Source organism: Bacillus rossius, chromosome 3 (assembly GCF_032445375.1).
Source record: "Bacillus rossius redtenbacheri isolate Brsri chromosome 3, Brsri_v3, whole genome shotgun sequence".
Taxonomy (NCBI): domain Eukaryota; kingdom Metazoa; phylum Arthropoda; class Insecta; order Phasmatodea; family Bacillidae; genus Bacillus; species Bacillus rossius.
The window spans coordinates 12,805,138-12,826,783 of NC_086332.1; the positions used below are offsets into that span (position 1 = coordinate 12,805,138).

General features: G+C 40.7%; 1 protein-coding gene across 1 annotated transcript in view; it reads left to right on the top strand.

The window, feature by feature from the left end:
• Nucleotides 1-17,632, top strand: part of LOC134530015 (proclotting enzyme-like) — an 80,089-nt gene extending 62,457 nt beyond the window's left edge. Inside the window, exons 3-8 of the mRNA XM_063364542.1 lie at nt 2,429-2,986; nt 6,028-6,116; nt 8,677-8,812; nt 10,570-10,708; nt 13,476-13,621; nt 16,272-17,632. Coding sequence (XP_063220612.1) covers nt 2,429-2,986; nt 6,028-6,116; nt 8,677-8,812; nt 10,570-10,708; nt 13,476-13,621; nt 16,272-16,430 — 1,227 coding nt within the window. The 3' untranslated portion in view covers nt 16,431-17,632. The remainder of the gene's footprint in view (nt 1-2,428; nt 2,987-6,027; nt 6,117-8,676; nt 8,813-10,569; nt 10,709-13,475; nt 13,622-16,271) is intronic.
• Nucleotides 17,633-21,646: the final 4,014 nt, after the last annotated feature.

Here is a 21,646-nt window from a genome sequence, read left to right on the forward strand (position 1 = left end):
GAACATTTTGAGATAGTTGTGCAAGAACCAGAAGGTTATCACAAAACAAAGTTGTTTCATCATCCATAAGTCATCAAACTTACTTCTACAGCTACTTAAAATAAAGCTTGCGTTTAAAATACGAACTGCATTTTATTACAAAAGTGTATTTTTATATTAAACGTGACTTCAGTTTTCTCACTGTAATATCATAGCCATGGTACAAATTGTTTACAAGCCCATTGCATGTTTTCCTGGAATTCATTACATATCATCTATATTTAATCCTCTTGCATATTAAATTAAGTAAAATGATAATATAATTTCAGTATTTTAATAATTTCTGTACTCTTTCGTAGAAACCTTCATGTCAAGTTGGTCCCTTCAATTGATAGCGTATAGTTATTAAATCACGTGAAGTGATATTATTTTCAAAGATTTATTTTATTCGTTTCAATACTCTTCAAATTCTTCTCCCAAACATTCAGCTCATATTAAAAAAAAACTATTGGCCACTCGTTCCAGACAATCATTCTAGGTGCTCACTCGAGTTCCTATAACAACAATCATTATTTTATCAAAATATATTGGCTTCCTCAAATATATTCATCCCTTAATTTGTTTAAAAATAGCAGAAAAATAGAGCAGCATTTTAAATACATTTGTCTGCTACGAGCAGTTGTGTTGAGTAATTATCCAGTAAGACTCAAACAAACTTCAAGTTTGTCGACACCATAGATCTCTTTTTTTATACATCCTTTGCCTGAAACAGTCTAAGGTACCCCCCCCCCCCCCAATCTTTCGAACCTTCGTAAGCCTGAAATCATTCTGCTAATCTAATTTTGACATAGCCAGGAATATGATCAATTACAAACAATTTTCCTGCCGAAAACACTGCATACACGATCACTCCTGCTAGGTGCGTCCTATTTCTTTCGACATGTGTCCAAAAGATCTTCTGTTTCAGGGATAAACTTATATGCCTATAGATGTAACCACGTTCTGCTACCACTTTGTAACTAACTCTCGTGCTACTATTAAAAATAAATGCCCAAGTGGCTGTAAAAGAAACAGAAGTGTGAGAGCAAAAACAGAGCTAAGTAAATAACAATAATAACATCAGAGGGAGCAACGAGAGGCCAGACAAACTAATTTAGATTTTCCCCTAAAACAAATGGGGGAAAGAGGATCGTTATATCACTTCGACTATTAAATACTCTACTGGCTGGCTAAACAATTCTATCTAAATCAGGGAGTTCATCCCTCGTAGTCTGTTGACTACATAGTACAAGTTACGACGGTCTTCTTGGTGGAGACTAGCGCCGACGATTACGGTATAACCAGCCAGAAAGGACCCGCGTGCCGAAGTCCCTGCTGGTGGGGGGAAACATCGTAATTTTCACGGGCGCTCAGGCCCGGAACAAAAGGTGGGGGTGTGGGAGGATACCGAAGGTAGCCGAAGATGCCCGGAGGGCTAAGCAGGCGGAAATAGCGCTCGCCGCGCGCTCACCAGTGTCGCGGGCGGACTAAGGTCGCAATCGCACCGCGACTGCTTCCAAAGTAGATTATGACAAGCTGTCTTTTATGGGAGGGATGAGTAGTGCGCTCTGGCGGCCAAGAGGAGAAACTGGCCGGAGGGTCACAGAAACATCCGCTAGAGTGCACTGGGCGCACTCGCAACCAGCAGACAGAGCTAGGTTAGGGATTTTTGCTGCCGCTAGAGCTCGCTGAGGGCTCTGTCGGACCAGGGCGTAGGTCCTTGGAGAGAGCATGTACCCTGCGCGGGTTCACTGGAGGTCGATGCTCCGGGTTGAAGTTCCCAAGAAGCCACAGGGGGCAGAAGAGGGAAGGGGGGTCAAAATTTGCTATGTCGCCTGGGAAAAGCATCGTGTGGACCGTCCCGAGGCGTCGCCGAGGACTGTAATATGCTCCTCGACGTGCTGCCAAACAGCTTACCTATGCTTGCCTCTGAGAAATGAAAGATGCTAGCGGTGGGCTCGGGTAGCGTTCGCTAGCACGAAAAGTCATACTGTTACAGGGAGAAAACGTGATGCAAACTGCGGCCGAGATGCTGCGATAACCAATCGTCAGCAAAAGTATCTAATTGGGCCTGCGAACAAGCGCAGGTGCACTGGGTTGCACAAGATTACGTCGGAGAGTACAGTAATGGAATCAAAATTAAATTAAATTAAAAATGTAACTTTATGTTTTGGTTTCCTTCTCTAAAAATGAAAAATTAAACTTAAAATTCAAAACTTGTGCCCGAAAATTATGATAAACGGCACACTCACAATAGTATGTAGATGACTCAGTTATAAATCATTTTTGGATATACTCGTACTTGCAACAGCACATAATCCTTGCAGGGCAAAAATGATGCAGAATTGAACATGTTTGGTACTGTTTCTTCGCGAGTCCCTGGACCCCGGCGACTCGCCCGTGTTGCCAGATGTTCGGCGTGTGCTGCACCAACCCCACGACTGTGAGGCCGATCCAGCCGCCGCGGCCCACGCCGCCCTCGGAGCCGGAGGAAGAGGAGGAGCCGGAGGAACCCGAGGAGGAGGAGTCGGTGGACCTGAACCCCATCCCGCCCAACTGGCCTCCCCCGCTGCCCACCCACCCGCCCGACCACACCATCCCTCCCCTGCCCACGCACCCGCCCTCCCCCGGCTGGCCGGGGCTGCCCATCGAGTCCACCACCATGCCGGCCACCACGAGCACCACCAAGAGGCCGTGGCCGCCCTACCCGTGGCCGCCCACCACCAAGCCACCCACCGCCCAGCCCTGGCCGCCCTCGGTGCCCACCCACCCCACCCGGCCGCCGCGCCCCAGCAAGCCCACCCGGCCCACCACCCGGCCCACCCGGCCCACCACCACCACCACGGAGCCGCCCGAGGAGTACCCGGGCATCTCCACCGACGCCGCGTGCGGCGCCAAGAACGGCCAGGAGGACCAGGAGCGCATCGTCGGCGGCCAGAACGCCGACCTGGGGGAGTGGCCCTGGATCGTGAGTACCCTCCCTCCCTGGCGCAGACTGGCAGAGCGGAGCCCTGGTTGGTTCAGTCCACCTCAGGAGCTGCAGTGAGGATGTGCGACACCCAGCACTGCACTGACAATCATGGCACTATCTTCTAATTGGTATCGTTCAAGTTTCGCATTCCTTTCGTAAGTAGGTATATCTTTAAGTTTATCGGTTCTATCAATGTTGGTTGGAGAACATCACAATACATATTGTAGAAGTTTTTTTTTTCTTGTGGTCCTTATAACTTATCTAAATGGCTGTGAAGGCTGAAGACCAGAAAAGTTGTAACAACTACGGTAGATGAATCAAGAGTTACAAACTCCGCATATCTAAGTTATGTAATAAGAGTGTTGAAAGTTTCCCACCATATATGCGTTTTACAACACCATCAAATTAAAAATTTGCTGAACTGGTAATTTTTTGTTTGTTATTTATAACTGTTTGATGACTAACAACTTTTTTTCTGTTACCAGAATTATGTAATAGTTCGTTTGAGGCAAATCGTAGACATGTTTCAACAAACTACCAGCAAGGTAAGACTTTTTGCTATTTCTAGTTGTGAAAAGTAAAATGTCGAATATCGCGCTCACGGTTACGACCACAGTAAATAAGAAATGTCTCTGTCAATCAGCGCTTGGCCTTTGTCCAATAATCCTGTCACCTATCTTGGTATTCCCACAGGATCATTGTAGCTACAGATTACAGCAATCTTTCGCGCGAAGTGATGTCCAACCAGTTCGCCGGCGCCAATCATTTCTTGATGAAGGTTAGGAACAATAATAATTCTGTTTGGTATTCCTCATCGCAAGGTCATGCGTATTATCAAAAACGTGGAAATTCGAACAATCGATCAACAAGAGGGCGATATTCGCGGCGCACGTCATTGGCGATTGTCCAGAAGACGGAAATAAGGCCCAACAGGGTCGACGTTAATTTCAGTTTAGAAACAAATTTTGCACTTATACATGCTACATGCCTTAACAGCAAAACTTGTTTCATGATAGTCAGATACGTGAAAACTGAAATAGGGACATAGAAAACTAAAATATAGATTACTAGTTTTTTAGGCAACATTGACTTGGTGTTGACCTCTCTCCCGTAGCCACAAGTATTAGTTTCAGTAATTCAGGTTTATAGGCACGTTTAATGAAAGCCACACATTAACACACTCCTACGTTCAACTGTTCTAAATCACCGAGTTAAAAAAAATGCTTATTAGTAAAATTATACGTTTTAATGAGAATATAATTCAAGTCATGTTCTGTTCATTGGTGTTTACTTGATATGGGCGAATCTATCCAAGAAATTAACACCTAAAAATCAACAGCATAAGCGAAGATCTTCAATTTTTCCACAGGGAGTGGGAAATGGCATCAAAGACTGGAACTTACACCTAACTCCTAAGTTCGGCAAGTCCTGCCACTAGACATAGGGCCATTGAGAGACTAAGGGACTGGGGGCTAATAATCCGTTTTAACCCCCTCCACATTATTCAGTGTACAACTTTTGAAACCCCACAATTTATCAAGAAATCTCAAGACTTCAAACGTTACCGGAGCCATAACTGCAAACTTTATCTGCTCGTACCGCATAATATGTCAGTTTTCCTACTAATCCTGTTAGCAATAAATATACTTTGAATGTTGTCCTACTGTCAGGGTGAACCTAAGCCCAGGGATTTAGAGCTCCTCCCTTCCATCTTAGAGGAGAGGGCGGGGGTAAAGTTATGGAATACACCTCAGTTAAAGTGAGATTTTTATATATAAAAGCTACTTAAAAGGCTATTTTAACGTGGTAAATTGAAATCAAAATCACACTCAGCAAAGAGATACAATAAAAATGTTTGCAAAGAGAAAGGGAATTACTTAAAATCGTTTAATTCAAAATGTTTAATTGTACCACGTTAACCTGTAATAATAATAATGTAATAATTATACTAGTTAAAACGTTTTCAGTCGTTTATAAATAATAAAAACAAAATATGCTAAACGACGTACAACAACGTAATTTAAAAGGATATGTTCAATTTAGAAGGTGCTTTTTATGTTCCGAATGCTAGCTTACTCGATGGAAAAAAAAGTGAAGTTGTCTGTAAAATCGGTTTACGGACTATAATTTTACGTGATAACGTCATAAGAAAACACTGATGAAAAATTGCATACTTTTTAATTTTCAAATATTATTTACAGTTTTTGCAAATTTAATTTAAATAATTTGTTTAAATATTATCACGAACATATAGTTACAGAAAAAAACTGAAATCAAATCAATGTCAATAAATTGTTAATTTGAAATGACGAAATTGGACAAATAAATCAATTTTTTTTTAAATTTCTGCCTTTAAAAATCCCGCCTTAACCTGTTTTATGTTATAGAAGATTTTCTCGCACGGTGGTTGGCCAGGTTCTTGCACGCTCGGCTCAGGCGGAACGTGACAATTTTTTCGTGCGTGCAGCCGGCGTTCATCGATTTATAAGACGCTATCACGTCAAAAAAAATAAATGAATTTGTGGGCAGTTGACGGGGGGGGGGGGGGGGAGGTCGCCCCTTCCACAGGACCACCACGGCGACGGCCCTGACCAGACTCTGGGGGGACGCACCACAACGCCGAAATACCACAACGCCGAAATACCACAACGCCGAAATACACTAAAGCCGAAAAATGTCATTGCAGGACTGCCACAAAGGTTAGGTTAGGCTAGGTTAGGTTAGACTAGGTTAGGTTAGGCTAGGTTAGGCTAGGATAGGCTAGGTTAAGTTAGGTTAGGTTATATTACGCTAGGTTAGGTTAGGTAAGGTTAGGTTTGATTGTGGTATTTCAGCGTTAAGGTACATTTAAGAAACACACACAAATACATTCAGTTGTTATTTCGGCGTTGTGGTACACAGCAGTTTTCTAGCTGTCGGCGTTGTGGTCACTTTTGACATTCCGCGTTATGGTATTTATTTCGGCGTTATGGTAACGACCCGGACTCTTGTCCGCGCATGCGTGCTGGCCTGCAGGTGGCTCCGCCCGTGTGTTGCAGGTGGCGCTGTTCAACGGCGGGCGGCAGTTCTGCGGCGGCTCGCTCGTCGACAAGACGCACATACTCACGGCGGCCCACTGCGTCGCCCAGTGAGTCTGAGGCTCCCCGCCGCAAGTCAGGCGTGTACCTGTGTTAGTGAGGCGGGACGCTCGCTGGTGCTCCCAGCACGGTGTCTCCTCTGGACTGGCGCGCAGTCTTCGGGAAGCCTTCATTTCACAGACGAGAGAGACACACACGAAGTTCCCCCATGTTCTTGCTCGCCTTTTTTTTCCCCGTTCTATCTCATTGTATAAACCGATGTGGCATTAAATTTTGCGGTCGATTAGGATAGGTTAGCTACATTATAAATATGTACTTTAAAACATTGTGGATGGTTGGTTATATTAGGTAAGTATAGCTACATTAAAAATACTGTAAAATCATTTTATGGTTGCTTTGCAAATAACTTTTTAATATGTAGCTATCCAGGGCTAGGAAACCGTTCACATGATTTCACAGTACCTATCTCTAATGTAGCTATACTAACCAAATAAACCGTCCACAATGTTTTAAAGTATTTATAATGTAGCTAACCTAACCTTTTACAATGAACAAAAAAATCCCCGAAGATGCACGATCGGTGGTTTGGCTCTCTCGTCTGTGAAAAGGCTTCCCCGCAGTCTTCTCGTCGTGCATAGAACGACCATGAGAGTTGAGTGGTGACCTTAACATTATACGGAGAAATGAAGATAAATGCGCAATGCTTGAGTGCTTTCAAGAAACTCTACTGGATGTTTATTGCCTAAAAAGTATTCTGAAGAAAAAAAACATTTTAGCCATTTTTTACTCTTTTAAAAATATAGTTTAGAAACTAAAAATGGAAATACAACTACTCATCCGCCATCAGCGTATGCTTAAATGTTTCTTTTCCCTAAGTAGACACCACTCTGATAACTTGAGCAGTTTTCAAAACGCGTGTTGTTGTTTTTTTCTGCAGCACCAAGTGTATGCCCAGGTAGGAGGGGGCCTTAAAATGTCTTGAACACACACCTCAAATCGACTGCAATTCAGAGTCCACGCAGAACGAAAATTTCGGACTCTCTTTGGTTACATTGCAGAAACGATACAATATATTAGTCATGATATGTTTAAAAAAAAATTAGTCGGAAATATCATGTCACTGTGTGAGGAAATAATTTCCTCAACTTTAGGTTCTCGATACCGTTCTGCTATTTGTTCCTATATCTCCCTAATATTTTGTGTAAGAGTTTTCAGTAGTTATGACTGATGTGTAGGGACTGGAAAAATTCGCGTTTTCAATGACCTTCAGGATTGACTTCACAGTCCTCTGTATACTCAGGAAAATAACACCAGTTCATTGGCTGCTGACTTGTGAGTCGTCTCAACTGGCTTGCTTGCGATTCGATACGTCTTTGGTTGATGGTTTCTCATTGGCCCAGAGTTATTCAGATGACCAGTGAGCCAATAGTAAGAGCAGATTAAAGGTATAATATAACATATTATGTAGTTGTAGTTTAGCCTATCGCCGAATGAATCCGCGAATTTTTCCGGTCTCTGCTGATGTGGCGTCACGATCTTGCGGTAGGAGGTCGAGCTGGTAATGGTTCAAGCACAAGTAGTTTTGAATACACTTTGATTCAGAAGATGCTCACCTCGTTCAACTTCACATGCAAATTCCTGATTAAACCAAAACTTAGTTTTATCATTCAAAATCTCTGTATCTGATGTAATTTGCATTAGCTACTTTTATGTCTCAACTATGTAGCATCACTTACAAATTAACTTACATACGATATTTAATTATTTTTAAGGGCGATTTTAGTATTTGGAGCAAGTAAAATAAACGACACAAAAGTTCTTATCTGCCGGTATTCGAGAATGAAACCTCGCTATCCGGAGGGTAGAAAAACTACTGGCGTATGTGCATTGTTTTTACTTAAATGTTATCCGTAGATAGTAATTAACAAAATGCACAGTGCCGAATAGGTGTATGGACTAGTAGTTATTAATTCCCAAGAGCAATCTCTCTCCTATGACTAAACCTGTGACAATTTCATGACAATGTTCTAATAACGCCTTGTGTAATAAATGTGCGCAGAAAAATATCCTCTCATAAAATAAACTATTAAAACGTAAGTTTCAAACCAGTTTTAAATAAAAGCTCTTTTAAAAACATTTCTTCAAATGTAATATATTTTTTTACATATTCGGTTAATATCTAGAAGGCTTTATTGGTAAAAATATAGGATATGGGGTTGCTTAGCTTGAGCCTACTAGCCGCATGAAAGGCGAAGAATTAACCGATGTTTCGTTCGACACTGAAGTCGCCATCGTCAAGGTAGCAGTCTCCTACTTGAGAATATTGGAATATCCGTGGCCTTTAAATACTCTCGCCTGGGAGGTTTGTGCTCTATGATTGCCTACGCCTCTCAGGTGAGGGTATTTACAGGCAAGACAACTTCCAAGACCCTCAGTAGGATGCAGACACCCTGAAGATGGCGACTGCAATATCTTCGCGGCTAGTACCCAAAAGCCAAGCAACCTCAGACAACAGCCTGCGATCCTTGTTGATCTAGGAGGTACTGATAGCCGCCCCTCCAGGAGGGCATGGAGCATGCGGGGTTGGTAACACTGTGCGGTGGTTGGCAGCATGAGCTCGTGGGACGTGGCGCGGGTGACGGTGCGCCTGGGAGACCACAACATCAAGACCAACTCGGAGGTGCGACACATCGAGAAGAAGGTGAAGAGAGTGGTGCGACACCGCGGCTTCGACTCCAGGACTCTGGTCAGTCAACTGCCTCGTTGTTATCTCCCCTGTCCCCTTGTTAGCTCTTCTGTCCCCTTGTTATCTCCCCTGTCCCCTTGTTGTTAGCTCCCCTGTCTCCTTGTTAGCTCACCTGCCCCCTTGTTGTTAGCTCCCCTGTCCCCTTGTTAGCTCTTCTGTCCCATTGTTAGCTCCCCGCTTCCCTGTCCCGTTGTTGTTAGCTCCCCTGTCCCAAGCGCGGCTCCAGAAGGGGGGCGGTGGGGGCGATAGCCCCTCCCGAGACCAATTTTATTGATTAGTGTATATTTATGTTTACTTAAATATTTAATTTCGTATGCTAAACTTTTATATCATCAAAAGTTGCATGGACCTACTAAGGTTCTGTATTTGAAACCTTTAATTTGTAAATAATATTCCGAGGCCAATATCTGACCACTTGCATTTTTTTGCAACTACGACCTTTCTTTGTGCAATAGCCCCTCCCGAAAAGTCATCCTGAAGCCGCCATTGCCCTGTGCCCTTGTTAATTCCCCTGTTCCCTTGTTAGATCCCCTGTCCCCTTGTTAGCTCTTCTGTCCCATTGTTAGCTCCCCTGTCCCCTTGTTGTTAGATCCCCCGGGTCTTGTTTAACGTCTTTGCGACACGGAACATTAGTGACGTGCGCAGCCATCAAGCATAGGGAAGGGCCTGAGCATATTACTGGGCCTCTTAGCCAGGAGTGTGCGGCAGGAGAGATGTATACCCACATCCCCCTTCCCCGCGCACGCCCTTGCTCTTAGCCAAGCAATGAGCCCTATGAGATTCATGTGTTGCTCACAGGAATTAATAGTACTATTTTAATATAAATTACATATATTAAACGTAATAATTAGTAAGTTCTGAATTATGTTACGATAGTAACATACTTATTTAATCGATAATGGTTTATTTTCTCAAGCTGTTTTATTCCTTCCAGTTTTAGTTTTTTGGAGAAGTACAGATTTGCAACACAATTTTTGTAATTTAGTTGATTTTTTTTCAGCAACACGTCAGTCCCTCCAAAACTTTGGGCAGGGCTTAGGCTCTATTCGTGCAGCGCACGTCTTTGCGGAGAGTATATTCACCCCCCCCCCCCTTTTTTTTTAAAGCTGTGTTCCACTTTCCATGTTTATTTTTATTTTGTAAATTTCTCGTAATTACTATTGGTCAATAGGAATTTCTGTAATTTAACACTATACCTCTCTTGCATTTGTTGCTCTATCACAAAATGTTTCAACATGTATTACACTTAGTACATATCTGTTACAAATATTCCAAACAAAGCTACACATGCAAGAGAGGTATAGTGTTAACTATGAATAAATAGCTCTTGACCCTTTCAATCACACTTTTGTCAATTCCGAACATATAACTAATTTTCATTTTTTTTTTATTGTAACTAAACAATTTTTGTTTGGTAATCCTATGCTAGAATGATAATATTAATGTATAATTATTTTTATAGTTCACAAAAGTAAAATTACATTTATTTATGTCATATCCATAAAGTATATGGTAGTTCTATAATGTATGTACACCTTTAAACTACACATTCAAGGTTTGATAAACTTCAAGTGTCATCGAGATATAACTTGTCCACTTCAGTGCACGAATATACTTTAAAGGACAAAAAAAAATCAACATGGTGTGCGAGACCCAACCTTAACCCTGAGAAGGAAATATTCCTTAAGGAAAGTAAGTGCATATACGATTGTTTCCAAGACTTATTTCTCGTGTGCGCGCGCGTGTGTGTGTTTCAGTACAATGACGTGGCGATACTGACGCTGGACTCGGCCGTCCCTTTCTCGAAGCAAGTGCACCCCATCTGTCTGCCCAGGGGCAACAGCCTGTACGCGGGGAAAACTGCGACTGTCATCGGCTGGGGCAGCTTGCGAGAGAGTGAGTCCTTCTCGCCCTACCTCCTTCAGGTTGTCTTGTGCGTGGGCATCACTGCGTCTCTGACTTGATGCCGTTATCGTCGAGTAGCAAAGATACATTGCTTACAGTTTATAAATTAATTCGCTCCAACCAGCGTTTGTGGGACGTAGCCAGGATTTGTGAGTCGCACCTGTTTTTTCGTAAAAATGTGCGTCTCTGCCTGAGGACGGGAGCAGATAGCAGTTCCCGAAACGTCGCTAGTTTCTGTTTTGGAAAACAATTGTGTTTGTTTCGTATTTTCGTTTTGTCGTGTTTTTGTCTCGTTTCAACTGTTGTGCTGAATTTTTTTGGGTTCAAAATTTTTGTGCTGTCATCATTTGTGTTTTTTTTTTTTTCGTTCTGTTAGTCCATTTTCTTTGTTGACCATATTCCTGTTATGTAATATTATGTGGTGTTTGTATCCTGTTGATAACAGCATTTTTTTGCTTAATTTGTGTTTTTGTCTTTTGGTTTTTTGTATTTTTATTCTACAGACATACATGTGCTCAGCAATGGCGTATGTCCAAAAGCATACATCAAGTCAGTCCCTAGAGTGTTATGGAACCTCTCAACCACCCCCAAGGGAGGCGGGGAAGCCCGGAGTTCTCCACGGAAAATTCTTAAAAAAATGCTTGAAAACTCATTTTGAGCTCTCTGATAGTCCTTATTATTTTATGTGTTTGGCACGGCCACTGTTGCATTATGTATATTCAGTGGCAAAATATTGAGTCATACTTGAGTAATTTTACAAATCGTTAATAATTTGCTTTATCAATTGAAAACCACCTGTCTCTAGACTTCTAGGGGGCCATGCCACACCCTGCCCCACTAATGGCTTCGCCCTTGCCAGAGAATGAATACAAGGTCGATCTGCATGTTTTCGCTAAACGCAGCTTCGTCATTGTAGCTGGCGAACGCAGACCTCCCGATCCTAAGCTTCCCCTCCCCCTTCCCAAACGAACAGTTGGCTTCCCATCAAATCGGACTGGGGGCAATCAGTCCAAACTGCCGTCTCGTCAGTCCAAATAATCAGTTCATCAGCTGAGTGTCGTAGCAGACATTTTTGGTTGCTTTGCTATTTATTATCCTTTTTCTAACTAAAAGTGCAACTGAAATTGCAACATCCAACGTTTCTTCCGTATTCTACGTTGAAAATATACATCCAACAGCAACAGCAACTACATGACTGATCATGTGTCCAAACTGTCAGTTCGTTCCGGATTGAGCAGTGCGGACTGGGAGCTGGACTGATAGTGTGTGGGGGCCTTTAGGTACGCAGTTTCTTTAGACAATTTTCTGTGCCAGTGGGTTTTCAAGCAGAGGCGGCCCCGTGCGTGAAGAACAAGGCTCCGACCATTAAGGCTGTGTTATACCCGCTTACGTTTGATTATTGCATTTTCGTGCCGTTATGTCCAGTCTTGGGAAATCTCTACGAATGATTCCACTGTACAAAATGAGTCTGAACTCTACAGAAAACCTCGGTTGCAGGTTCATCAAGGAAAAACAAGTTTAAAACATGTATTCGCCCTATGGTCTAAAGTGATTTCTAAAGAGACTGGAGTTGGAGGGGAACATCTGGCTTTAAGACAGAAAACTAAGTTTCTGAATAATGTTTAAATGAACAAAGTTTTTTTTCAATCACCGAAAAACTTGTCACTATGGTAAAATTATTTCTTTGAATTAATTGGGGGCAACGCCCGTACTTCCCATAAATTTTTGTAACGTGTAAGAATTATGTGATTTTTAAAGGTGGATTATTAACTGTAATTCAAAAATTAACTATTATTATTAATTAAATTTATGCTTGCAAACACCTTCACAGGAATGTACTTCACTTAACAGTAAGAACCCCCCCCCCCTCCCAAATCAGTAGCAGATTTAGCGTACTGATTTGTGCTACGCGATGCAGTGTTTACCTTTTAAATTTAATACTAGCATCTCTCGAAAACGGTGGGGTACAAATTAATAACACAAGGCTATGTATATACACACACAGCAATGGTCTAAAGTGCTTCCTGAAGCTCGTATACACGTTCGAAGGTGAAGTCGAACAACTGATTCACTGTAAATATTAGAGAAAGTACATACTTAGAATAGAACACAAAGCGAACGGAACATGTTTATATGAACTCTTAAAATTAGTTTTTCTTACTGAACCAGCAGCTGAGGTTTATTGGGCCGAATCCACATTCTTTCCATAAAGGCGTTTCATTGCATCGTGATTACGTTGCAAATTTTATTTTTGTCTCTAGATGCATGTTACGCAGGGGCGCAACAACTAAATTTCAAAAGGGGGGGGGGGGGAAATATACCTTTTTATAAAGAATCATCGATCCCCCTATTGAAGCGGGGGGTGGGGGGCTCCTCCCCCGGGAAAATTTGTATTTCAAGGTGGAAAATGGTGCTATTTAAGCAGTTTTATTATCTAAAAATTTATTACACAGCACTTTCTTTGCCCCCACTTCAAGGTTTCAGAGGGGAGGCCCCCCCCCCTTGTTGTTGCGCCCCTGAACGTGCTTTTTGGCTGGCTAATTAATTACGTCCTGTTCACTCACTGGACTTTTTTTTTGTTTTGTTGTTTGTTTCCACTGCTGGATAATGCACACAAAAATTGCTTGTATGGTCTAATTTTGTAAATATTTAACATAAATGTGAAACCAGCCGAATACTGAACGTGGCGGGTGGGGCCGGGCCTTAGTCGCCCGGGCGGCGACGCACATTGTGTGCTAATGGCGGCGTGGTCCCACAGGCGGTCCGCAGCCCGCCGTGCTGCAGGAGGTCAACATCCCCGTGTGGACCAACTCCGAGTGCAAGGCGAAGTACGGCAACGCCGCGCCCGGCGGCATCGTGGAGCACTTCCTGTGCGCGGGCCAGGCCGGCCGCGACTCCTGCAGCGTGAGTGCACCCTTCCATCAGTTCACCTTTCTGCTCGCTTCACACACGAGTGTCCACGGGAGTGAGCCCGGTGTACCAACTGATCTTCGACAAACCTGTTAGCTACACAGGCAAGGGCGTCGCCAGCCGATGGCCTAGGGGGGGGGGGGGCAAGTTGTGGGAAAATTATGTATTTTTTTGCATTTGGCTACATTTTTTTAACCTCTAGGGGGGCAGCTGCCCCCCCCCCTGGCGACGCCATTGTACACAGAAAAAAAAAAAAGAGCGAGTCTTTTCAGTACTCGCCAGAGATGTGTAAACATCTAACCTCGCTAACGAGTGTTGCAAATACATACATACACTCATGATACGAAACTCGGACACGAAATCAAACGCAGAATTCTTTAAAATGATGCCGAAGCGTGATAAGCACACGCAAATTTTCTTCTAATGCACTGCGGGACAAATCACTCACGGTACCACCCAGCTCCACTCTGAAACCCGCCACCAGGATTCAGTCACCGATCCTCTAAACCGTAACCCCCGTGGCCACTCGCGGAATTATTACCTTCCAAGGACTCTATGAGTTGGAAGGAGTTGTGCGGTTTAATCCGTGAAAATTGTTGTAGTTGCCATGTATTCACTAACCTGTATCAAATGTTACCTTCCGTGTATTACTCTACCCAATAAAATGGGCATCTTTTTGGCGGGGGACCCCCAATTGAAAAAAAAAAAAAAAAATACATTTTTCAACGCGAATCGCACACAGTTTACGCTCCGATAAAAGGGATAATACCTGAAAAATAAATAAAACCCCGGCATTGAACCTAATTATGACAAGGAATTTTTAATTAAAATATTGCCCATCTTGTTAAAATTCACTGAACAGTTAATACTATAAGATATCCCTTCGGCATTTCAACTTTTGGTTCGCGCCATCCGCCACAGATGGCAGCAACGTGGTTGGTTACACATTTCCGTCCCATGCGACTTTCGGTTCATTCACGAAATTACTCCTGCCAATTGCCGTATAGCGAGAGCTAAGATGTTACACGTCAAAAAAACACTACCTATTCATTCTCCCACGTGTGTGTTTACATTTTTTGCTACGAAACACGTGACTCTTAAGTCTAGATACGGTATAGTTTCTATAAAGATTCAGCCATCTGAAATTACGAAGAACATTTAATTTATTTACTTCAGGTGAATTCTTCGTTGAAAAGTCCGTAAATTTATTGCTATTTCTAACATGTGTGGCAGCGATTATGAATCATTTTGTTGGTGATACCCACCTCCCCAATTTCCCGACTACCACCCCCCCTCCCCCCGCCAATAACGGCATGGTGAAAGACGCGACGCACCTGAAGTTTCTATCGCCTTCCACAGCGTGAAAGTAAAGTGACATCACCACACCCTGCCAATAGGGGAAGCAAGATTCCCATAATTGATGAAGAGTTGTCCCAGAGACCTCTTGCTTAAGCTCACCAGTCAGAAGTGCTGATTAATTGACTAAATAGTCAAACATACAGCTACACCAGTCAAATATTTTTTGGAAGCAATAACATATATATTTCTGACCATTTGCAATAGGTAACCACAAACCTGCTCTTATGTTGATATATATATGCCATTAATAGGGACAACATTTTATGGTTTTATTTTTAGATCAATTTCGTTTTGAAAACATGAGATTTTGGTGTTATTTTTTCAGTTGTCTTCATTCATAAAAAAATAGCCTCATTTGGAATTACAGTCACGATGGACTTACTCAATGAAATCATTAGTAATAACAATTAGCATGTCCAGAATAGAACTACTCAGTAAAATATATTAGCAAATTTGCTAATGTCATTAAAGTAAAAAATGTTAATAATAAAAAAGATTTAAATCAAACAATGTAGTATTAATTTTTTCCAATCTGTTTAGTTTTAATATTTTGGTACACAATTCATTATAAACGAATTACATTAAATGAAATAACCATTCAAAATATTAAATGTTAATTTTTGTCAAATTGCTGATTGTTTTCATATATTTTGTTACATTTCGGAGCTAAAAGATGTATTAACTTACAGTTCGGAGTTATAGTGCAATGACACGCTTTGCAGTTTTTTTTTTTTTTCAATTTAATCACAATACACCATCTAACCATCTAATCTTGTCCTTAGCCATAGTCTAATTCACTAAGAAGGCTTGAGCCCAATCCTCTCAAGTTTATTACCCATTGGATATCAGTCAGTATTTAGTTGTTCGGAGGCCACAATCTCCCCCCCCCCCCCTCCTTTTTACAAACAAGTTGCTGGTGGGTTTCTTCCTGGGTACTCTCATTGCCCTTATTCATTGGTGAAAATCTGGATTCTCAGGGAGAGCCTATGGGATAACTTTTATCATTCCCATTTCACAATTACGAGTAATTTTTATTCCAACCTCCCCCCCCCCTTCTGCCTGGGGATCTACGCCCTTGCGGTCTCACCCATACATTGTCAGTGCTACATTATCATATTATTACCTCTCATCATCTCATATGGCCTACAAAATGTTAAGTCCAGTCATTCATTAAGTGATTCAGATTCCACTCTTGTACAGGAATTCCGTCCTAAACTCTTTTTGCACACCATCATTCAGAGCAAACCTCGACCTTGAACTCTGACTTGCTTTGTTTTTCCCCCAGGGAGACAGCGGTGGGCCGCTCATGGTGAACTCTGGCGGAAAGTGGACCCAGGTGGGCGTGGTCAGCTGGGGCATCGGCTGTGGCAAGGGGCAGTACCCAGGGGTGTACACCAGGGTCACGCACTTCATGCCCTGGATCACCAAAAACCTCAAGAACTAACGGCTCCCCACAGAACATCACTACTGTCATTTCCACTTCTCCCTCGACGGCAGATCGAGCAGAGCGCGACCGCGAAGAGTTCCTCCTCCCCCCCCCCCCCCCCCTCAGTTGGATGGTGCCCTGGGTCTGCCACATCGTTCCACCCCTGGCCGCAGCACCGTCACTTCCGTCGAAAACCGCTCGTCCGTCCAGGTGACGTACTGCTCCGTCAGTGGCTGCCATGTCACACGTGATCCGAGGACCAACTTTTACAACTGTTCTAGCAAACAGATCATGGTCTCAGGAGATAAACACCAGTTTTCTTTATGATATCTTACTACTTTTTTTAAATTCCAAGAGGATAAAAGTATAAGAAAAGTTCCTAGTAAAATAATTACTCATAAAATTGCACTCTCATTCTTACATAACAATTCACATTTTATGCCTATTACACACTTTTAAATGTGAGACAACTATCTTGCTACTTTCATCTTAAACTGAACCATTTTCCCCAAAGTCATTATTTTTACTTCGTGAGTGTTTATTATATCCATATCATAAATGTAAAGAAAAAATATTTACAATTTATAAATTTTTAGTTTAGTTAAAATTACAGGTCTGTGATTAATGCATAAAACCAAACCGTCGTAATCACAAGGAAAAAAGTTTTTTTTGATGAATGCTAACTAATATGCACATGCAAATAATCAAGGAGGGACTGGGGTAGTTAACTCTTAAGTGAACTATAACATGGATATGAATCCAGGTACGTATATTTCACCATCAGCTGGCATTCCAAACAAGAGCACCACAAATCTCAGTTCAAGTAAATAGTGAATACTTACCTTCTGAGACCATGATATAATAGTTACACCATATGCCATATTGATGATATAATTTTTTCTAAAAGAAAACTAACATGTGTGTGTCAATCAAGATATTCTTGAAGAAATGCCAGCAAAATGCTTTTCTGAGCCTAAAAACATTGATTATTGGTGCATAGACTTTTACATACTGCAGTGTTTCTAAATGGGTAACCTTGTACACAAATTGTGCTAGGTTGTTTTAAGCAGAATCTTGGGGGAAAAAATATTATGACTTCTTTTGTGAACGACGAGAAAGGAAAAGTACCTAGGCAACCTGCATCACATTGCTACCACAATGTGGGAAATAATGTGTATGTATAGAATGTACGTATATTTATAACAGTGACCATTTCATAATAGCAGCGTATTTATTTACCCTATGGAATCCTTGGGAAAAAATTAAAAAGGTAAAATAAGGAAATTTTTTTTGGAAAAAAAAAATAATGTTTGAACCAAGCTATATTCAGTGAGATTAAGATAAGTATGCTATTAAGTATAAATGTAACTTACGTTACAAATCTATTAACTAATGTCAAAATGACAATGAAATGTATTAACTAATGAGAATTTTATAAATTGGAAGAGTTATTAATTTGTACTATAAGGGCTAATGAAAATATTCATTAAGTAATATCAAGTACGTACGAATATGATCTCCAATAATGATTTACCAAACAGCAGAAATTTTGCACTGTCACCAAGTGCTGATCTTTATGACACTATTGGTTGAAGTAAAGACAACCGTGTTGCAAGGGAGTGTTGAACACATCACAGGTAAGGTCTGAGTAAAGTGACCCTTTTAATAGTAAGTCTAGATTTACTTTACCTAGTACGTCACCCCTCTCCCAATGTCATAGCATAAAACTAGGGACAATAATAAAGCAGTGCAATAAAACACAACCATGCAACCAGGTGCCTTAATGAACTTATTCACCCCTACATACAACACTCATGAAGTAATTGTTGCACTCCAAGTCCTACTGGTCTTGACATCTAAGACTTATTCTTTCCTGATATATTTGTTTGGCACCATGCTAAACAGTAGTTGTTCTCATTAAGGATATCTTAACACTGGGTGATGATCAACAGGGCTGTCGAGAGATATTAAGGGCCCAGGGACACACACTTGTTCAAACCCCCGCCTACTTAACACACACTTGTTCAAACCCAGTCAGCTGTTCCCTCAACTAGAGCAACAACCGACTACTTCGGCACCCTCCCAGAAGTTAGTCTACTGCACGCACCATGTAGCAGACATCAAACTATCAAAATCTTTAAAAGTTACAGCATGCTTAAGTGACTTTACCTCCCCAAGAACAGGATGTTGAAAAAGACATCAAATTTAGCAAAGTAAAAAAAAAATCTTAATTAAGGAAGTGGCACTTAGAACTAACCAGTAAATGAAAGGAACAAACTTTTAACGGTAAATTTACTGTGACAATTCTGTAAATATGTAGTATGTAAACTGTATACTAACAGACAATTTTTTAGGATAACACATGAGTTGTAAGTCATTTCGCCTTAAAAGAATCAACAGACAAGGCTTTCTGTAAATCTACAAACACGAATCTAAAAACTATACTAGATGTTTTCCAAACCAAATACTTTACATAAAGAACCTAAATGTCTACCATTTAAAATTAAATTACAATTAAAAAGGACTGGACTCCATTATTGAATATTACCAAAAACATTTCCGGTCCGAGTCTTTGTGGACATGGCAGGGCGTTGGCATTTCACATACTTACACTCATGAAAACAGTGCTGTCAGTTAAAAAAAATTAAGACAGTTATAGGCCTATTAATATTAATTTGTGAAATCGCCAAAAACAATTACTATATGGCAATTTAGTACAAGATAAATTCACTGATTGTAACAGCTGTAGTAACGCGATTCTTTTCACACAGTGGGTTCGCTGTCAAATTAAATTGCTTGAATAAGACTTAATTGTTTTTTCGGCGACGATTATCACCTCCTAAAATGGCATGCTTGTCCTGCATGCTTTAGCTTTTGCCTATCCAACATGAAACAGTTGAGCAGACCAGCAGAGGAACAAGCACCAGGACAGGCTTGAACGACGAGCCGCTTTCCCTCAGAATCACACACTTGCTTTTCACGACCACTGTCATTACGCACCACGTAACTTAAGGTTAAATAAACACCACAACGTACTTCCGAGAGGCTGCCTTAATTCGGCCCGCAGTCGCCGCCTCGCTATTGTCCCCCCTCCACAGTACTGCCACACCCACTCACGCGGCGTGCGCACCACAAGTCCGCTGACAATCTTCATTAAGATCCACACAACCGATAATATAGTTATAATAAATGGGTAGCCATTCCTACATAAATAACATCTAAAAATAAACTTCAAACATATAAGCTAAAACACAATACACTTGATTCAGATCCGGCTTAATGTTCTCAGAGTTTCTGGAGTGGTATTGCCAACTTACTGCATGTCACTTAAAATTATGGCATGCCACATAAGTCCTTTCCTAGAAAGAAATATAAAAATATTCAAGAGTTTACAAACTAAAATAAAATTTACAAAAAAAGCTTAGCGAATGGTGGACACACCACACCCCACAATTTAAAAAAAAAATTCTAAAGACTGTAAACATGACCTACCAATATCGCATGACTTACAAGGTTTCAAATTGGCAACAGACTTGTGATATCATCCTACTATCAGGGTAAGCCCATTTATTTAAAAATACAATTGAATTTTATTTCCCCACCCACCTTAGGCAATAATGAAATTTAACTATTTTATGTAAGTGCAAAAACTTTAAGTTCAGTCCTAATTCCAATTTATTTTATAATTTAAAAAATTACATACCAGTAGTCTAGGGGTGGATTATCCATTTTGCAGATCAATTACAGCACCCACAGAATTATAAAATAAGCTAATTTTATTCTGAAGAAATCACAGAAGAAATACAATAGAAAATAAATTGAAATAATTTTTGATAACTAACAGTGATAATTATAGTGTTTGTATAGTCACCACCCTTATTTGGTGCATCTCAATATCTAACGAAAGGAAAAAGAAAATTAATTAAAAAACTGCAGACAAAGTGGTTCAGCACGACTCACGCAACATTATAACCTGTACTGCTGCCTGTTTGGTAGCAGCATTCAACATAGGGACCCACTCTGCTTCTTCATTCAACACTTGCCCCTGTCTTTTTATCTGCTAGTAGAGACGGCCTCTGGTTGTTGGCAGTGTTCTACTGGGTCTAGCTTCATCTATTTCTCCATCACATCCTTTATCACTAATCTGTTCACCACATCTTTACTTGTGTGGGGGTTTCCTTAAACTAGACAGTTGTCAATTTTAAAACACATTCTAGTATACTATGCTCCGAGGCGAAACTACCCTGAAAGAAAATATCTGCATCAGAAGCAAATATATGGACCTAGGTGTACCATGCCAAGTAATATTATTGGTGAACTGATAATTAAGTGATAAACATTAATAGTAATAAATCAGAAAAATTAATAAACTTATCTTCAAACAATAATAAAAATTATATTACTATGAAATTGTTCAATTAAGTAGCCTTATAAATACTTCAAATAAAAATAGGTTTTAAAGAAAAAATTTACCCAAAGACAGACTTTTTTAAAAATATTTATGTAACTCTTGGATACATATTAAAAATAATACGTGCTTTTAATAAGACCCACGGACAGTTAATATTTACGGCTTATGATAAATTATCTGCTAAAGCTAAAATAACAACGGCCCACTAAGGTGATAAGTGCTACCTCATTACACACTGTTAGCTAACAGCTTCAACAGTGTTACTATGATAATTCTGTTTCGCTTAAACAAAACAAGTGGTTCCTGCTTTAAAATTCCAAATAAATAGCATAACGTAGTCAAAGCTGAATTTGCATCAGGTCTGCCATATAGAGTCGATCCTATCTCACTCACAAACTCTCCCATAACCACACAATTTTTTTTTTCTTGACAGGACTGCTTTCCTTTGGCCACAACAGTCATATTTTCCCTCATATGGCATTATTTTAATCCAGAGAGTTCTAGGTACTGAAATAATTTTAAATCTATTTTATTATCTCATAAGACCCTTAAAATTGATATTACATGCACATTGAGCATTATGAATCTTATGCTTTGTCTTTTATAACACGTCTTTGAATATGTCCTGGGTGGCAATCAAATTTTTTTCATGAAGCGTGAAAAATCTAATAAAAAAATTAATCTTTTAAAATTAATACATAAATAAACTGTGTGCTGACCGCTCACAGGGTTCATGACTCACTCAGTGTGTCAAGAAAAACCTGTAATAAAATTTAAATTTCCCTGGCTTTTCCTTAAATATTTAACATTTTCTAATCTATTT